The sequence below is a fragment of the Scyliorhinus torazame genome, chromosome 15 (genome assembly GCF_047496885.1).
Source record: "Scyliorhinus torazame isolate Kashiwa2021f chromosome 15, sScyTor2.1, whole genome shotgun sequence".
In the NCBI taxonomy this organism is placed as follows: domain Eukaryota; kingdom Metazoa; phylum Chordata; class Chondrichthyes; order Carcharhiniformes; family Scyliorhinidae; genus Scyliorhinus; species Scyliorhinus torazame.
Window position 1 is genome coordinate 211,733,804 of NC_092721.1, and position 18,695 is coordinate 211,752,498.

The window sequence follows — 18,695 nt, forward strand, 5'->3', positions numbered from 1 at the left end:
GGGACCGGATGGATTCCCAGTCGAATTCTATAGAAAATATGTGGACTTGCTCGCCCCGGTATTGACGAGGACCTTTAATGAGGCAAAGGAAAGGGGACAACTGCCCCCGACTATGTCTGAAGCAACGATATCGCTTCTCTTAAAGAAGGAAAAGGACCCGCTACAATGCGGGTCCTATAGACCTATTTCCCTCCTAAATGTAGATGCCAAGGTCCTGGCCAAGGTAATGGCAATGAGAATAGAGGAATGTGTCCCGGGGGTGGCCCACGAGGACCAAACTGGGTTTGTGAAGGGGAGACAGCTGAACACGAATATACGGAGGCTGTTAGGGGTAATGATGATGCCCCCACCAGAGGGGGAAACGGAGATAGTAGTGGCGATGGATGGCGAGAAAGCATTTGATAGAGTGAAGTGGGATTATTTGTGGGAGGTGTTGAGGAGATTTGGTTTTGGAAAGGGGTATGTTAGATGGGTGCAGCTGTTGTATAGGGCTCCGATGGCGAGCGTGGTCACGAATGGACGGGGATCTGCATATTTTCGGCTCCATAGAGGGACAAGGCAGGGATGCCCTCTGTCCCCATTATTGTTTGCACTGGCGATTGAGCCCCTGGCGATAGCGTTGAGGGGTTCCAAGAAGTGGAGGGGAGTACTTAGAGGAGAAGAACACCGGGTATCTTTGTATGCGGACGATTTGTTACTATATGTGGCAGACCCGGCGGAGGGGATGCCAGAAATAATGCGGATACTTGGGGAGTTTGGGGATTTTTCAGGGTATAAATTGAACATGGGGAAAAGTGAGTTGTTTGTGGTGCATCCAGGGGAGCAGAGTAGAGAAATAGAGGACCTACCGTTGAGGAAGGTAACAAGGGACTTTCGTTACCTGGGGATCCAGATAGCCAAGAATTGGGGCACATTGCATAGGTTAAATTTAACGCGGTTGGTGGAACAGATGGAGGAGGATTTCAAGAGATGGGATATGGTATCCCTGTCACTGGCAGGGAGGGTGCAGGCTGTTAAGATGGTGGTCCTCCCGAGATTCCTCTTTGTGTTTCAGTGCCTCCCGGTGGTGATCACGAAGGCTTTTTTTAAGAAGGATTGAAAAGAGCATCATGGGTTTTGTGTGGGCCGGGAAGACGCCGAGAGTGAGGAAGGGATTCTTACAGCGTAGCAGGGATAGGGGGGGGCTGGCACTACCGAGCCTAAGTGAGTATTATTGGGCCGCTAATATTTCAATGGTGAGTAAGTGGATGGGAGAGGAGGAGGGAGCGGCGTGGAAGAGATTAGAGAGGGCGTCCTGTAGGGGGACTAGCCTACAGGCTATGGTGACAGCCCCATTGCCGTTCTCACCGAGGAACTACACCACAAGCCCGGTGGTGGTGGCTACACTGAAGATTTGGGGACAGTGGAGACAGCATAGGGGAAAGACTGGAGCCTTGGGGGGGGTCCCCGATAAGAAACAACCATAGGTTTGCCCCGGGGGGAATGGATGGGGGATATGGAATGTGGCAAAGAGCAGGAATAACGCAACTGAAAGATCTGTTTGTGGATGGGAAGTTTGCGAGTCTGGGAGCGCTGACCGAGAAATATGGGTTGCCCCAAGGGAATGCATTCAGGTATATGCAACTGAGGGCTTTTGCGAGGCAACAGGTGAGGGAATTCCCGCAGCTCCCGACACAAGAGGTGCAGGACAGAGTGATCTCAAAGACATGGGTGGGGGATGGTACGGTGTCAGATATATATAGGGAAATGAGGGACGAAGGGGAGACTATGGTAGATGAAGTAAAAGGGAAATGGGAAAAAGAGCTGGGGGAGGAGATCGAGGAGGGGCTGTGGGCAGATGCCCTAAGCAGGGTAAACTCGTCGTCCTTGTGTGCCAGGCTAAGCCTGATTCAGTTTAAGGTATTACACAGGGCACATATGACTGGAGCACGGCTCAGTAAATTTTTTGGGGTGGAGGATAGGTGTGCGAGGTGCTAGAGAAGCCCAGCAAATCATACCCATATGTTTTGGTCATGCCCGGCACTACAGGGGTTTTGGATGGGGGTGACAAAGGTGCTTTCAAAAGTAGTGGGGGTCCGGGTCAAACCAAGCTGGGGGTTGGCTATATTTGGGGTTGCACAAGAGAGGGGAGTGCAGGTGGCGAGAGAGGCCGATGTTTTGGCCTTTGCGTCCCTAGTAGCCCGGCGCAGGATATTGCTAATGTGGAAAGAAGCCGAGCCCCCGGGGGTGGAGACCTGGATAAATGACATGGCAGGGTTTATAAAGCTAGAGCGGATTAAGTTCGTTCTAAGGGGGTCGGCTCAAGGGTTCACCAGGCGGTGGCAACCGTTCGTCGAATACCTCGCAGAAAGATAGACGGAATGGGAAAAAGAAGGCAGCAGCAGCAGCCCAGGATCCGGGGGGAGGAACCAGAAGGACTCTCAGGGTTGTTAATATATACTGTATAGTATGTATAGGTCGTTGCTACAGATAATTATATATTGGACTGTTAAATTATATTTTTGGAGAGTGTTACTTGTGATAAGGCAGTTGCCAATTAGGGTTAGTTTTCATTTTTGTTATTTATTATTTATTCATTTTCTGTTTATAAAATAGGTCATTGTTATTTGTGTTGTTATAATATTGTGTAAAGGATGCACAATGTACTGTGTTGGTTGACCAAAAATTTTCAATAAAATATATATATTTTTTTTTTTTAAATGATAAAAGCAAAAATAAAGGGGAAATAGAGAATCAACAGGGAGGGCCCTTACACTATGATCAACAAGCATTTTTACCCACAGCAAATGTCATGGAAATCTACCACCCCTTTGGCTGGAGGAGAATATTTACCTCTTCCGATGGATCCTTCTCAGCAACGCTTCTGCTTAAAAAGCTGCAAAGTTCTCATGAGGCACCGTTGTAAAGGGTCACATTGCAAGATAGCTTGTTAGATTAAAACCTCACTAATTAAGTTCATCAAGTCAATGCCATTAGAAGAAGTCTGGGTGGTGTCAGGATTTATCATTCATCACACCCTGAACACCAAACTACTGTCACAATTCATCATCTCAATGAACGCTGCACCCACCAAAGGGAAAGGGTGCAAGTCTTCCCACATTTGATTCATTCCCATAAAGTGTTACAATCACAGATATCAATTAGTGTCAGCAATGGCTCCATAAATTATGTAATCTGCCAAGTGCCAAAATATTTTGATTTTGTTTGAAGTCGGGTCGTTTTTCAGGTCGCCTGAAAATAAGTCTGTACCAGCCCAGGCTGCAACCAAGACTCCTTCCTCCTGAAAATTATTTCTGAGGAACTGTTTTCCTCCTCCTTCCTCAGTTTTCCCTTTCCTCCTACAATCTAGAATCATAGAACTTACAGTGCAGAAATGCCAAAGTCTGCATTCATTTAATGTTTTACTCATTCACTTGCCAGTCTTGGTCCTGCCCTGTTTACAAACCTATTACTTTACCCAGATTTCTTTTCAAACCATCAAGCTCTATGAGAAAGTTACTGTTCTAAAAATATTATACCCCCTGGTCCCAGCGAGAGACTAAACATAATCACAAGAGCACGGAGACAGGAATCCCTGACTGAGCTTTTCCTGCTCAGGCCCCAGGTCGATATCAACGGAATGTCAATTCAACACCATCCAGGTGAGAAATTTTACTTACTCAAGTCCAGAAATATTTTCTCGCACCAAAACCATGAGAAAACTTTCCTTTGTGAAGTTCAGAGCAAGATGTTTTTATCAAGTTTATTTTCTGCATCAGTTTGATACACAATATAGCAAAAAAAGCCAGCTTTCTGCGACACGTTAATTAAAAGCTGTTAATTCACTTCTTCAAGCTGTCACTGCCATTACCAGCAACCATGACCATGAAACACCTCCAATGTAACAGTTCAAAATTATCTCCACAGAATAGTACAAGATTAGAGTGCCCAAAACTGGAATCACACTGCTGGGTATTCATGCCGTCCGTGTGGACATCGAGGAAAATTTCACATCACGCTTTCAAACGTTACTGAAATCCCAGTCACAATAGTCACTCCCAAATCCAATCCACAAATCCTAATGCCCTGGAGTACACAAATACTGCACCACACCAGGTCCATCAGTCTGGGCATTTTAAAATACACAAATGTTTTGGTGGTTTCAGATTAATTTACCAAAGATCAGCATGATAGTGCTTCATCCACTGTGCCCATTTATTGAAATTTATATATTTCTTAACTCACTGTTTCACTTCCTACCTCAATGTCATCTAATTTAGTTTTATCTGCAACCCTTTGTAACCATGATGGCATCCTGCCCCACAGCGTCCACGGCAGTGGTTAGCACTGCTGCCTCACAGCACCACTGACCCGGGTTCAATTCCAGCCTTGGGTCACTGACTGTGTGGCGTCTGCACGTTCTCCCAGTGTCTACGTGGGTTTCCTTCCGGGTGCTCCAGTTTCCTCCCACAGTCCAAAGATGTGCAGATTAGGTGAGGCGAGGTTATGGGGTGGGAATAGGATGGGGAAGTGAGTCTAAGTAGGGTGCTCTTTCAGAGGGTCAGTGCAGACTCAATATGCCGCATGGCCTCCTTCTACAATGCAGGAATTCTAGGTTTTTCAATTTAAACAAAAGCACAAACGAGTGCGTCAAGTTTCAACAGTCATTTATCCTCCAGTATCCCAGCAGACTTTTGTTGCTCACTCAGCAATTGGGAAATTAACCCAGAAACTGCAAAAAGCACAGGAGAGCGAGAATGAGGTGGTAAGTCTTCCTGAGATCATGAGAGGGGAGCAGAAGTACGCCATTCCACCCAGCGAGTCTGCTCCGTCATCCAATCAGATCTTTGGCGGATCCAAAATTATTTTTTTAAATATTTTCTTTTAATTTTTCCAATTAAGTGGCAATTTGGTGTGGCCAATCCAGCTACCCTGCACATCTTGGGTTATGGGGGTGAAACCCACGCAGACACGGGGAGAATGTGCAAACTGCACACGGACAGTAACCCGAGGCCGGGATCGAACCCGGGTCCTCTGCGCCGTGAGACAGCAGTGCTAACCACTGAGTCACCCCCTATTGATCCGAAATGATAATTCTCCAACTCCACTTTCCCGCCTTATTCCCATAGTCCTCGATTCCCTTACTGACTAAAACTCTGTCTACAGCTACAGTGATACAGCTCATAGAAGGGACAGTGACAAAGAGGGAGAGAATTCCTCACAATTTCATCCAATTTAGTTCCAACAGCAGTTCAAAAGATGTACGGGATGTGATGCACTCCACTTAACATAAACGGATCAAGAACTGTGGAACCTTGTTACGATCGACTGTTCAGACACTCCAAGTGCAACTTCCTCTGTATTCAGCAGCTCGGACGTGCGAGAGAGCCCACTGCTTGTGCTAACTCTCTGAACTCTTCATGGAGGGTAAAATATTCCAGCACAATCTATGAATATTTTTTCAACTCTCAGAGAAGGAAACAAAACTGCTCTCAAATCTTCAGCTCGATACCTAGCCCATCCCAGGTGGCCCCCTTCTTCACCCCTGACCATGTCATCTCTCACCCCCTGCTCAAATCCTCAGCTCCCACTCAAAATTAGGCCCTAATGTGTCTCATAAAAGTCAGAGTGCGCTGTCGAGGAGAATAACAATAGCCACCTCATTCAAAGGTTCAGGTGACTGATGCAAGCTCACAACAACTTTGAGAAATAACACTAACAACAAGCAGCAATAACAGTCCACAGGCTGGGGGATGCTGTTGAACTCCTGATTCACTCCAGCATGAGCAGCCCTGCCTTCAGCTGCCCAAAACTCTGGGATTCCCTCCCTATCCCACCATCTCAGTGTGTGGGCCTAATGGCGAACTATATAACACTATGTCAGAACTTAACTTTTCACTCCAAGACGGAGCTGAAAGACTGAGCTACCATGCTGTCAATACTGTTTAAATCTGGCTGAACGTTGCAGCTTAGAAACAACTTCAGTTTGGGAACATCTAATAATGTAAAACCAGCGAACACCAAATAGAGGGGAAAAAGGTATTAAACATTTGAGACAGATTTTACAGAACAACTTGCAACGTGGCTGAATACTCCAATTACTGGATCACTCACCCTGCCGGATTGTATTGATGCCGGTCAGTTTAACATGGGTTACTGACACTGATTAATCTGGCGGTAGTATCTCAAGGTACTGAGGAGTGCACTCTCGCCCCCAAAGCCATGAGGCTGTTGTTAACCCAAATAGACATTATATTCTGGCCTGGCTCTCTGTTGTCTATTTATCGGAATTGGGCCAAGGCTTCCAACTAAGGGGCTCTCTGCCATCCCGACCTTTTCGGAACTCCTGCATACAAGGTGCACGAGCTTCGGGTGTTCTCAGTTGGGTACTTGTGGAGCTGGGATTGGAGGTATGGTGGTTCTTGAATTTTGGACTGCTTCTGGTCAACAACAAGCAGCTTTTATTGTCACAAGTATGAAGTTACTATGAAAATCCCCTAGTCGCCACATTCCAGCGCCTGTTCGGGGAGGCTGGTACGGGAATTGAACCCGTGCTGCTGGCATTATTCTGCATCACAAACCAGCTGTCTAGCTCACTGACCTAAACCGTCACCTATTTCATTGCAGGGAGGGGGAATAGCACAGTAGCTAGCACTGTTGCTTCACAGCTCCTGGGTCTCGGGTTCGATTCCCGCTCAGGACACTGTCTGTGCAGAGTCTGCACGTTCTCCCCGTTTGCGTGGGTTTCCTCCGGCTGCTCCGGTTTCCTCCCAGTCCAAAGATGTGCAGGTTAGGTAATTTGGACATTCTGAATTCTCCCTCAGTGACCCGAACAGGCGACGGAATGTGGCGACTAGGGAATTTTCACAGTAACTTCATTGCAGTGTTAATGTAAGCCTACTTGTGACACTAATAAAGGTTATTATTATAAGTCTGTCCCAAGTTGGGAGAGGATATGGAGGAGGGATTCTGGTGTGAGGTGCTCCGGAGAGTGAATGCCTCCACCTCGTGCGCGAGGTTGGGGTTGATACAGCTGAAGGCGGTATACAGAGCGCACCTCACGAGGACGAGCCGATTCGGGGTGTCGGACCAGCCGGGGTTGGAAATGGGCACGGAGGCAGATGTTGTAGCCTTCGTCTCGTTGATCGCCCGAAGACGGATCCTGATGGGTTGGAGAGCAGCCTCCCCACCCTGTGCCCTGGCGTGGCAGGGGGACCTGCTGGAATTCTTGGCTCTTGAGAAGGTTAAGTTTGAACTGAGGGGAAGGATGGAGGGGTTCTACAATTCATGGGCATTATTCATTATGCATTTCCAAGAACTGGATAACATCGAACATTAGTTTTGGCGGGGGGGGGGCAATGGGTGTTAATGGTGGCCATGGGTGATTCCGGATTCCTTTTTATCATTTGTTTATGTGAACATGTGGGCTAATGTTTTGGGTTTGGTGGGAGGATGGGATTGTTGTTATCGATATGGGGATTGACATATTTGTTACGGATTATTGTTTATTACTGATTTTTAAAACTAGTCTGTCCCAAACATCGGTCCTTCTCTGCCACATATTTGTTCCTCCAGTGTCCAGAACAGCACCCGCTCCCCCACACGCCCACCGTTGGGAGCGAGGGCACACTTGATGAACAGTTCATTTTTAAAATTTAATTTAGAGTACCCAATCCAGTTTTTCCAATTAAGGGGCAATTTAGCGTGGCCGATCCACCTAGCCTGCACATCTTTGGGTTGTGGGGGCGAAACCCAACAAACACGGGGAGAATGTACAAACTCCACACGGACAGTGACCCAGAGCCGGGATCGAACCCGGGTCCTCGGCGCTGTGAGGCAGCAGGGCTAACCCACTGCGCCACCGTGCTGCCCTATGAATAGGTCATCTTTCTGCTGCCTATTGGTTTGGCATGCTGCACAAAATACACATTCTCGGTTTAATTATTTGGATCATGCCCACAACCGTTCCTCGAGTAATCTCTGCCATGCAGTAGAGCTGATTCCTGACATCATTGAGCTCAATTAGCCCTCAGCTCTCTGCAATTTTGTTCTGATTTTTGATTATCTCAAGCCTCTAGCGTTAGCTTGCATGATCTTTCAGTGTCACTGTTCATCAGTTTAATGTTGGCTGAGATTTATTCTGCTACGAACGAGATTGCTATTTTTGCAATGCTACTATTTTGCTGCAGTTTCCTGATCCTTCACTCGTCATTTTTCTGGAGTTATATTTCAGCTGCACATTTCACACCCCCACACACTGTGTGCAAAACCCAAAGAGAAACAGTTACAGTATAATTAAGAGTGAATCTTCACCTGAAAAAGGCATCACAAGAAATACCTTTTAATCGCAGTGACATTAATTAGACTCCAGTGACTATCTGCTCAGTGCCACCCCTTAGAGGATGCCAATCATTAATTGCGAGGATTAAAAAATACTTCTATACCCCTACTAACGCTTAAATAGCCAGCATGTGCTTCAGTACATAGTACGAACCATAGCTAACAAAGCAAATTGAGTTCTCCCAGGAGAAAGCGCGGTGCACAACCGTTCAATATTTCGTCAGGGGTGTCAAAGATATGGGCCGCATCAGGCCTGGAGAAGGTAGCCATGTGGTCTGCCGAACATTTATAAAATTACAATAAATGTTGCCAGTACAAACGTTAATGGTGGCACGGCGGCAAATGCGCTTGCGCACATGATGCAACTTTTAAGCAGAAATCATCAGTCTTGGGTGTTTCTAACTCGAAATCAGCAAGTGCATTTATGCATGTGTAGCTAGCTTACTTGTAATACAAATATAATGTTCCTTGTAATATAAAAAATATACTTACACATGTCTATAAAGAGAAAGGAAGAAGAATGATGTGCATTTTTAAGCAAATGGAAATACATGTGCTTATTTACAGGAGCAAGCAGAAAGCCTTTATTCTTAAAAGGTTTGCAAACAGTATCGGTTGCCAATGAACACAACATTAAAAGACACTATGAACATCCACATTGATATATATGGCACATGCACAGGTAAGCCACAAGATGACCAACCTATTTCATTAATACGTCACATTTGTCATTGCTCCTTTCTTTGATAGTAAAATATTTTGTTAATTCTATTTGCTGTTTAATATCTATGGTAATGCACACAGAATCATAGAATTTACAGTGCGAGTCTGCACCGGACCTCGGAAAGAGCTTCCTGTAATCCCGTAACCCCACTCAATCGGTTGGACACTACGGGCAATTAAGCATGGCCAATCCACCGAACCTGCACATCTTTGGACTGTGGGAGGAAACCGGGGCACCCGGAGGAAATCCACGCAGACACGGGGAGAACGTGCAGACTCCGCACAGACAGAGACCCAAGTCTCAGCTTACTGAAGTTCAAATACTGGGTCTCATTGCATACATTTTTAAAGATAGCGCTTTTGTAACAATATTGGTCTGGCCCACCTTTACTTTCATATGAAGAAATTTGGCCTCCTTGCTATGGAAAGAGTGCAGCAAAGGTTTATCAGGCTGATTCCTGGGATGGCAGGATTATGAGGAAAGACTAAGTCAGTTAGGATTATATTCATTGGAGTTTTGAAGAGTGAACATAGAACATACAGTGCAGAAGGAGGCCATTCGGCCCATCGAGTCTGCACCGAACCACTTAAGCCCTCACTTCCACCCTACCCCCGTAACCCAATAACCCCTCCTAACCTTTTTTGGTCACTAAGGGCAATTTATCACGGCCAATCCACCTAACAGCACGTCTTTGGACTGTGGGAGGAAACCGGACCACCCGGAGGAAACCCACGCAGACACGGGGAGAACGTGCAGACTCCGCACAGACAGTGACCCAAGCTGGGAAACGAACCTGGGGCCCTGGCGCTGTGAAGCCTCAGTGCTATCCACTTGTGCTACCGTGCTGCCCCTATGAGGGAATCTCATAGAAACTTACAAAATTCTAACTGGATTAGACCGGGTAGATTCAGAAAGAATGTTCCCAATGGTGGGGAGTCCAGAACTAGGGGTCATAGTTTGAGGATAAGGGATAAACCTTTTAGGGCTGAGGAGAGGAGAAACTTCTTCACCCGGAGAGTGGTGAATCTGTGGAATCCGCTACCACAGAAATATTTACGGCCAAAATGTGCGATTTCAAGAAGGAATCAGATGCAGCTCTTGGGGCTAAAGGGACCAAGGGATATGGAGGGAAGGCGGGATCATGGTATTGAACTTGATGTTTCGTCATGACCATAATGAATGACGGAGCAGGCTCAAAGGGCTGATTGCCCTCCTCCTGCTTCTATTTTCCCATGTGCTTTTCTAAGTATTCAAGTTTGCACAGTAGCTAGCACTGTTGCTTCACAGCGCCAGGGCCCCAGGTTCGATTCCCCGCTGGGTCACTGTCTGTGCGGAGTCTGCACGTTCTCCCCGTGTCTGCGTGGGTTTCCTCCGGGTGCTCCGGTTTCCTCCCACAAGTCCCGAAAGACGTGCTTGTTAGGTGAATTAGACATTCTGAATTCTCCCTCTGTGTACCCGAACAGGCGTCGGAATGTGGCGACTAGAGGATTATCACAGTAACTTCATTGCAGTGTTAATGTAAGCCTACTTGTGACACAAATAAAGATTAAGAGATTAAATCAAAAGCAAATAGAAAACTGAAGCCGAAATCCAACTTGCAGCATAATTTACAGAACTTTTATAACAGATTTCAAATAAGCTCAATTGAAAATCAAATGAGTCCCAGTAGGTCAGACACTTTCACCCTCGTCAAAGCAAGAGGGGTCTGAAAGGAATGATTTTCTCCTTTATTGACCCTCTATTGTGACTCTCCCAGGAGATTATATAGTTATGGAGGGTCAGGTGGGAGATTAAGATAGAGGGCAGGATACTCCGTTTCATGCTCCTGTTTTCTGGCGCGGGGCGCCCTCGCCGTCCCAGCAGCTGGCCAATGGGGTTTCCCATTGTAGGAACCCCCACACCACCAGGAAATCCTCCGGCGTGGGTTTCGCTGCCGGCGAAACTGAGCATCCTGCCGAAGGAGAATCCCGCCCAGGGTGTTTAGTTACAATGCTCCAGCTGTCATCAACATGGGGCAGAATTGACAAACAGCTTATCATATCTGTCCCATTGTATTTGCATGTCCATAAAATGCCCATCCCCTCTGCTGAATTATATGAGCCCCTGAGAATTATGTCCAGCATCAGTGAACACTAATACATAGTTTAACTTGACATTATCAAGTTCCTCTCACATAAGGCGTGGCCACATTTTTGGGTGTTGGTAGCTTGGTCTGTGCTCGGATTCCACAGCCACGTGTTTGACTCTCAACTGTCCTCGTCAATGGTCAGCAAAGCACTCCGTTGTATTCAAGAAGGCAGCTCCCCACCTCCTTCTCAAGGGCAAATGGGCACAACCAATAAATGCTCATCTTGCCGGCAACATTATCCAGTGAATGAATAAAAAAGTTTGTAGTAGACACAAAACTTGGTAATGCAGTAGACTAAATTAAGCATAGCAACGTAATTCAGGGGAGACAGACAGACACAGAAAATTTACACGTGTGAAGTGATATATTCGGTTAGAAGAAATGTCGGAAAAGCAATATAAATGGTACAATTTTTCATGGGAGCAGGGAGACCCGAGGTGTGTGAACACTAATCTTAAGATGCAGCACAGCTCGAGGGGCTGCAAATCCTATGGGTTCCTTTGGAAACAAAGCATAAAAGGAAAAAAGTGTGATGCTAAAATTTATGAAAGACTTGTCTGGTCTAAGATTAGATTTCAATTATCCATACTTTAGGAAGGGCATAAATGAATTGGGAATAATGCAGATGAAACCTACTCAAATGGTACCAGGGTTGAAGTACTTCAGCTATGTGGAGAGACTGGAGAAGTCAGGATCCCAACTAAAAGGAAATTTGGTGGAGGAACTCAAAAATCATCAACAGTTCTGATGGATTGAGTGTGGAGATGTTTCCAGTGGCAGACAGGTGAGTAACTGGAGGATACAAGGTGATTGGCAACATGAGGAAGCAGATTGAATGCTAAAGGACAAGTAGATGAATAGAGAGGGCTATGGGGAAAGAGTGGAATCAATTGGATAGCTCTACCAATTAGTCTCCATGTTGAATATCGGCCTGGCTTCTCGTCCTTCAGGTGCCAACGGACAAGTTGTGTATTTATCACATCCTCTGGCTTTTAGAAACTATGGCAATTCACAGGAAGCAAACTTGATTTAATTATGGGGATAGCAGCTATTCAGCAATTTCTCTTCATTATTTGCGAAGATGGATACGGAACCTTCCTTCCTAACACAAGAACAGGAAATAGAAAACAGCCAATCAGCCCGTCAAGCCTGTCCCATCACTGGATACATTGATCATCAACTTCACCTCTATTTTATCACACCTCACAAATTACTTGATTTAGAATCCACTAGACACAGGTGGATAAATTGTCGGAACATCGGGTCAGGATTAGGCCACTCCGCCCATCGAGCCTGATCCACCATTCTATGCGATCATGGCTGATCATCCACTTAAATGCTTTTTACCCTCACTGTCCCCATAACCCTTTAGATTGTTGTTCATCAGAAATCTATCAAGCTCTGCTATAAACATACTGAGCTTACCTGCATCTACTCTGTCTATTCCTGTAAGTATCTGGTAGGTTTCAATCAGATTGCCTCACATTCTTCGAAGATGTGGAGATTACAGGCCCAGTTTGCACAATCTCGTTTCATAAGACAGTCCCACCATCCCTGGAACGAGTCTGGTGAACCTTTGTTGCACTTTCTCTATGACAAATGTCCTTCCGAAGGTAAGGGGGCCAAATCTGCCCACAGTCCTCTCGGTGCAGTCTAACCAAGCTTCTGTCCAATTGAAGCAAGGCCTGCTTGCTGCACCTTCATGTTAGCCTTCAGTGACTTACGGACAAGGGCACCCAACTCCTTTGTGCATCTACACTTTCTAACTTCTTCCCACTGAGGGAATACTCTGCACATCTGTTCCTTCTACCAAAGTGGATGAAGTCATGTTTCCACATTATATTCCATCTACCACCTTCTTGCCTACTCACCAAATCTGTCCAAAACCTCCTGTAGCTGCTTTACATCTTCCACAACACACATCCCTGCCTAGCTTTGTATCATCCTCAAACTTGGAAATATTACATTTGGTCCCCACATCCAAATCATTGATGTACACTGCGAATAGCTGGGGCCTAAGCACTGATCCTTGCGGTATCCGCACAAACCAGCCTGACAAAGCGAGAATGACCCGTTTATTCCTACTGTTTTCTGCCTGTTAGCCCACCCTTAACCTAGGACAGTATATTGCCTCCTACCCCATGTGCTATTATTTTGTTCGTCAACCTCCTGTGGTGGGGGGGGGGGGGGGCTTCTGAAAATCCAAATACACTAAATATCCATCAACACTCTTTATCAAATGTTTTAATAACATCTTCAAGCAAAACTCGCAACAATTCTGTGAAACATGATTTCCCATTATTAAACGACGATGCCCAATTGTTAGTGGTCAGTGGAAGCTTCCACTCCCTCAGGATTCTGTGTCACTCCCACTCAGCACCTCCTAGGAGACACCTTGGTGAAGTGGAATTCACCGTGTACGCAGAGTTCTTGCAGGAGCTCTCCCACTGTGATGATGCCTTTGGTGCAGACAGATTGTCTTCAAAATAACTTCAACTGACTGCTAAGTAGGAACCATTTGATAAATTCAACACATCACGAGCAAAAGCAATCATTTGTTCCAATTAAACCATTTCCCTCAATGCAACTGAAATATCTACCACAATCACCTCAGGTCAAATTATTACTGATCACAGAACAGTTCATCACGGTACCTTGTTTTAAGCTGAACACACTCCATCCCTGGGATGATGCGGCACTATCCTCCAATTCCAATACGGCTGAATATTTTTGCAAAAGTTACTAATTAAATGGCATTATTTGGCAGCATTTATTTTGACCAACTCTTCCTTCCCATTCAAGATCCCCACAGATTTCTGGTCAGCACAGGTACATTGCTAGAGGCCAATGTTTCATCTGTTTCCTACCCAGCTTCAAGCTAGAATATTCCAAATTTATGATTCAAATGCAAGCACATAGGTAAAAGCAAATGTCCAGAACAAAACGGCACCAAGTAGACCAGAGCAAAACTGAAAATGCACTATGATCTATTGAATGGGACTTGCAGTCACATCTTACCAGATGCTTGTTTCGCAGGAAGGTCAGAAGGAATTCCATCATTGCTCTTGGCAGCGAGCATTCAGAGAGACGACAATGGGATGGAATAACTGTGGGAAGTTTCTCTGCAGCCTGCTCATCCACTGCAACTCATTTAATTCTTTATGACAAGAAGCTGGCAATCCCTGCTTTCCCAACTCGTGTCACCATGGCAACAGGTTATTGAAACAGTATACGCAACACGACAGGGGAAACTGCTGACTGTAATCCCTGGTGACGCAAAAACTTAATTTTTTTTTAAAAATAAGTACCACTCTGTAGATGAGGTAATGTTCCAATTTTCTCCAAGTCCCAGTGCTTCACGGTCAACGATATTAAGGAAAAACTGTAGCTAAATTGGAAGAATTCAGACAAATTTAGTTCATCCTGAAATATCTTACTGATGTGGATGTTTGCTCAAATGCAAACTGTGAGGACAGGAAAAGAACGGCTTCCAAGATCGCGCTGCTGACAGGTTAGGTACACAGAGGGTGTGCAGCTTGCAATCAAGTGAATGGATTCTTCACAGATTTGCCTTTGCCTGTACAGTAATTGATTTAAAAGGAACACCATGTCTCACAAACCAAGTCCAGCCCTATTCTTGTGTGTTGATGGTGAGTCAGTCACAATATGCTGGAGCTGAATTCCAAAAAGATAGCAACACCATCACTATCCACGCTACACATCTCAGACACGGGGAGTTCGCTTTTCAACAGTACTGATTTGGAGTGAAGTGCCTCCCATCCTTCCTATTAAAGTCTAACACCTGAGCCACTGTTACCAAACCGTTGCAATTTAACAAATGTGGCAACATGGGAATTGTCACGGCAATGCTGCCAACATCTAAGTTCACTAAGGGCAGGGACTAGCGTGCCAAACCCTTTGGAAATTCTTTAAGATACTGACGCGGTGTACTAGCTGGGTCTTCTTGCCAGAATTTGACGAGGTGGGTGGAGCTAAGTGCTCTCAGCTATGCGGAAGGATACACCGAGGCTTCTAGCAGTCAGTTGGGAGCTTGAGCAGTCTCCAGAAAAAGGGCGATATCAGAACAAACGGATGTCAGCTTCGCACCTTATACGGCAGTCCCAGCGACTTTAGGAATGTACTAGCATGGCATTGTGCGGTATGCCAGCAGACAACAGCAGTCATCAGTTCAGTTCAGAGAGAGAGAGAGAGAGAGAGAGAGCGCTCATTTTTTTTTTACATTTCTAAAAGCTCAAAATGAAGAGTATTACAGAAGGGCAGGTTAATGCACGCCTGTCAGCAGCTGTTTGCAGAGTTGCTAGCTTGGCCAGTATTAAGTATATACCCAAGAATTCAGCCTGAGCAAAACACTGCAGCAAAGAGTCATTTAACAAGTCCTTGAAATGTTTTCATATCAAACAAGGAGCCCTTGTAATCCCTTATTCCAGTCAGATCCTAGCGTGCATGTCAAACATCACAGTGCTAACAGGCAAAAAGGCTGCTGGATATGGAGATAGGAAAAGATAATCATATTTCCATTTTCACACCCTTGTTAATAGCCAATAATTAATGTAATCGCCAAAATATTTTCATAAACCAGAGGTATTAAAAGGGTTTTTTGCCGCGAGATCTCTGTAGCTGCCAGATTCCCCAGCCTGGTGTTCTATTTGGTTTCACTCACTGCCTGCCTGAATTCCTGCGTTACCATTATCAATACCCTGCGTCTGTATGCAACTTGAACTCCATTCAGTCTTTCTCCATTTCACTCAGACCAGACACTTCAAACCAGGAAGCTCCAAAAGAATCGACCCGAAACCGCAATTCAATAGCCTTCCTCCAGTGAACTCCCCTCAGAGAGAAAATAAATGAGCTGCAAGGTGACTCGCCGCCACCTCCTCCTTACAGCAAAGAGGATCTCACACATTTTCAGTCGTGATCTGCCAGACAAGCAGGGCAGGAGCGGGACCATTAACAGGGATCTGACAGACAATTAGATGCAATTCTGATGTCAATGCAGCTGTTCCAGCTCATTTGCAGCCCAGACACACTCAAAGCCCATTAAAAAGCAGGGTCCCCAATGGCTATTGCTACATCACAACCCCATCAACATATTATTTGCTGTTCAAATAACTTTGAACTTATGTTCGTACAACTAATTGCAATTTTCAGATGATTCACAGTTAAGCGATAAAATAACTTCAATGCAATATTATTAATTTATTCAGGAGGTAAATGTGAAGGAAAATAAAAAACAGTTTTGGTGAACCTATTTTAATATTTGTTGTAAAATGCCGAGTGATGCAAGTTACAAGAAAGTAATGCGAATCCCAAATTGCTCCATTTCCTAGGAATTTCCTCAATTCTGGCAGAATATATCAGTTTTAATTTTAGCAGCAGACTAAACAATTTAACTCTAACACTATAAGAACACTAAAATATCCCATGATTAGCTCTCAGGCACTACTTTGACTTGTGTACGCTTGGTTTTGATTGCCCGTGTTTAACACCACAGGAGAATAGGATTTCCATTGGATCACAGACATGAAAAGGTGATTTCAAACTGGGACAGGTAGAAACCTGCCAGCAGAAAGCAGCAGAAGGTGTAAATGCAGGCTCGGAGAATGGATGGGTGGCAGATAAATCACAATACAGAAAAGTGGAGTGCAAATATATTTGGGAAACAAAAGAATGGCAATATAACAAATGGCTGGATTCTAAAGCTACAAAGGATCAAAAGGATTTTTGACAAACTGCTAGAAGCAAGTAGTTTAAACAAATGATAGTTAAAAGAAACATTCTGAAGGCAAGTTTATATTGAGAGATTAAAGCCAAAAATCAAGTCATGATCTTTCTCGACAAAATGCTCAACCCACATTTGGAACTCGAGCTAGAATGAGCTTCTTACTTTAAGGAATTTTTTTTTTTTTTTTAAATTTAGAGTACCCAATTCATTTTTTTCCAATTAGGGGGCAATTTAGCGTGGCCAATCCACCTACCCTGCACATAGAACAGAGAACAGTACAGCACAGAACAGGCCCTTTGGCCCTCGATGTTGTGCCGAGCATTGTCCGAAACCAAGATCAAGCTATCCCACTCCCTGTCATTCTGCTGTGCTCCATGTCCAATAACCGCTTGAAAGTTCCTAAAGTGTCCGACTCCACTATCACAGCAGGCAGTCCATTCCACACCCTAACCACTGTCTGAGTAAAGAACCTACCTCGGACACATCTTTGGGTTGTGGGGGCGAAATTCACACAAACACAGGGAGAATGTGCAAACTCCACACGGACAGTGACCCAGAGCCAGGATCGAACCTGGGATCTCGGCGCCGTGAGGCAGCAGTGCTAACCCACTGCACCACCATGCTGCCCCTTACTTTAAGGACTTAATGCCCCTAAGAAAATTGGATTGGATTTGTTTTGTCACGTGTACGGAGGTACAGTAAAAAGTATTGTTCTGCGTACAGTCCAGACAGATCGTTCCATACATGAAAAAAACATAGGACATGCGATAAATGCACAATGTAAATACATAGACACAGAAGCATACGGAGCGTAGTACTAATCAGCAGAGAAGATGTGTGCAGAGATCAGTTCAGTCCATAAGAGGGTCATTTAGGGGTCTGGTAACAGTGGGGAAGAAGCTGTTTTTGAGTCTGTTTGTGCGTGTTCTCAGACTTCTGTATCTCCTGCCCAATGGAAGAGGTTGGAAGATGAGTCACCTGCCCACAGGGAGGAGAGAGAGAGGAGGGAGAGGGAGAGGTTGGTGGGGGAGATTTTAAGGGTGGACAGGAGTTATGCAGAGGCCCCCGAGGAGGGGCTACTTAGGGAACGACGGAACCTCCAGACTACGGGGAAAGCAGAGGCAGAGTGGTTCTCTGCAAGGGGCGGTTTATGAGTATGGGGAGAAGGCGAATCGGATGCTGGCACATCAGCTTCGTAAGAGGGAGGCAGCGAGGGAGATTGGTGGAGTTAGGGATAGAGGGGGGAATACGGTGCAGAGTGCGGTGAGAATAAACTAGGTATTCAGGGACTTCTATGGGGATCTGTACAGGTCTGAGCCCCCAGCAGGGGAGATGGGGATGCGACGATTCCTAGATCAGCTGAGGTTCCCGAGGGTCGAGGAGGAGCAGGTGGCTGGTTTAGGGACGCCGATTGGGCTGGAGGAGCAGGTTGGATTGGGGAACATCAGGCGGTGAAGGCCCCCCGAGGCCAGATGGGTTCCCGGTTGAATTTTATAGGAAATACGTGGACCTGCTGGGCCCGTTGCTAGTGAGGACTTTTAATAAGGCGAGGGAGATGGGGACCTTGCCCCCGACAATGTCCAGGGCGCTGATTTCTTTGATCTTGACGCGGGACAAGGATTCATTGCAATGTGGGTTGTATAGACCGATCTCGCTCCTCAATGTTGACACCAAGTTGCTGGCGAAGGTGCTGGCTACGGGAATTGAGGACTGTGTCCTGGGGGTGATTCATGAGGACCAGACGGGATTTATGAAGGGTAGGCAGCTAAACACAATGTGCG

The 18,695-nt window shown here is 45.7% G+C and overlaps 1 protein-coding gene across 4 annotated transcripts in view; it reads right to left on the reverse strand.

Moving 5' to 3' along the window:
- Window positions 1-18,695, reverse strand: part of LOC140392177 (F-box/WD repeat-containing protein 7-like) — a 321,680-nt gene that overhangs the window by 219,373 nt on the left and 83,612 nt on the right. The window contains exon 1 of one of the 4 annotated variants that reach the window (XM_072477559.1): window positions 14,190-14,347. The exons of the other annotated variants lie outside the window; for them this stretch is intronic. Within the exon in view, the coding sequence (XP_072333660.1) occupies window positions 14,190-14,231 (42 nt within the window). The 5' untranslated portion in view covers window positions 14,232-14,347. Of the gene's footprint in view, window positions 1-14,189; window positions 14,348-18,695 lie in introns of those variants that run through there. 4 annotated transcript variants of the gene reach the window in all.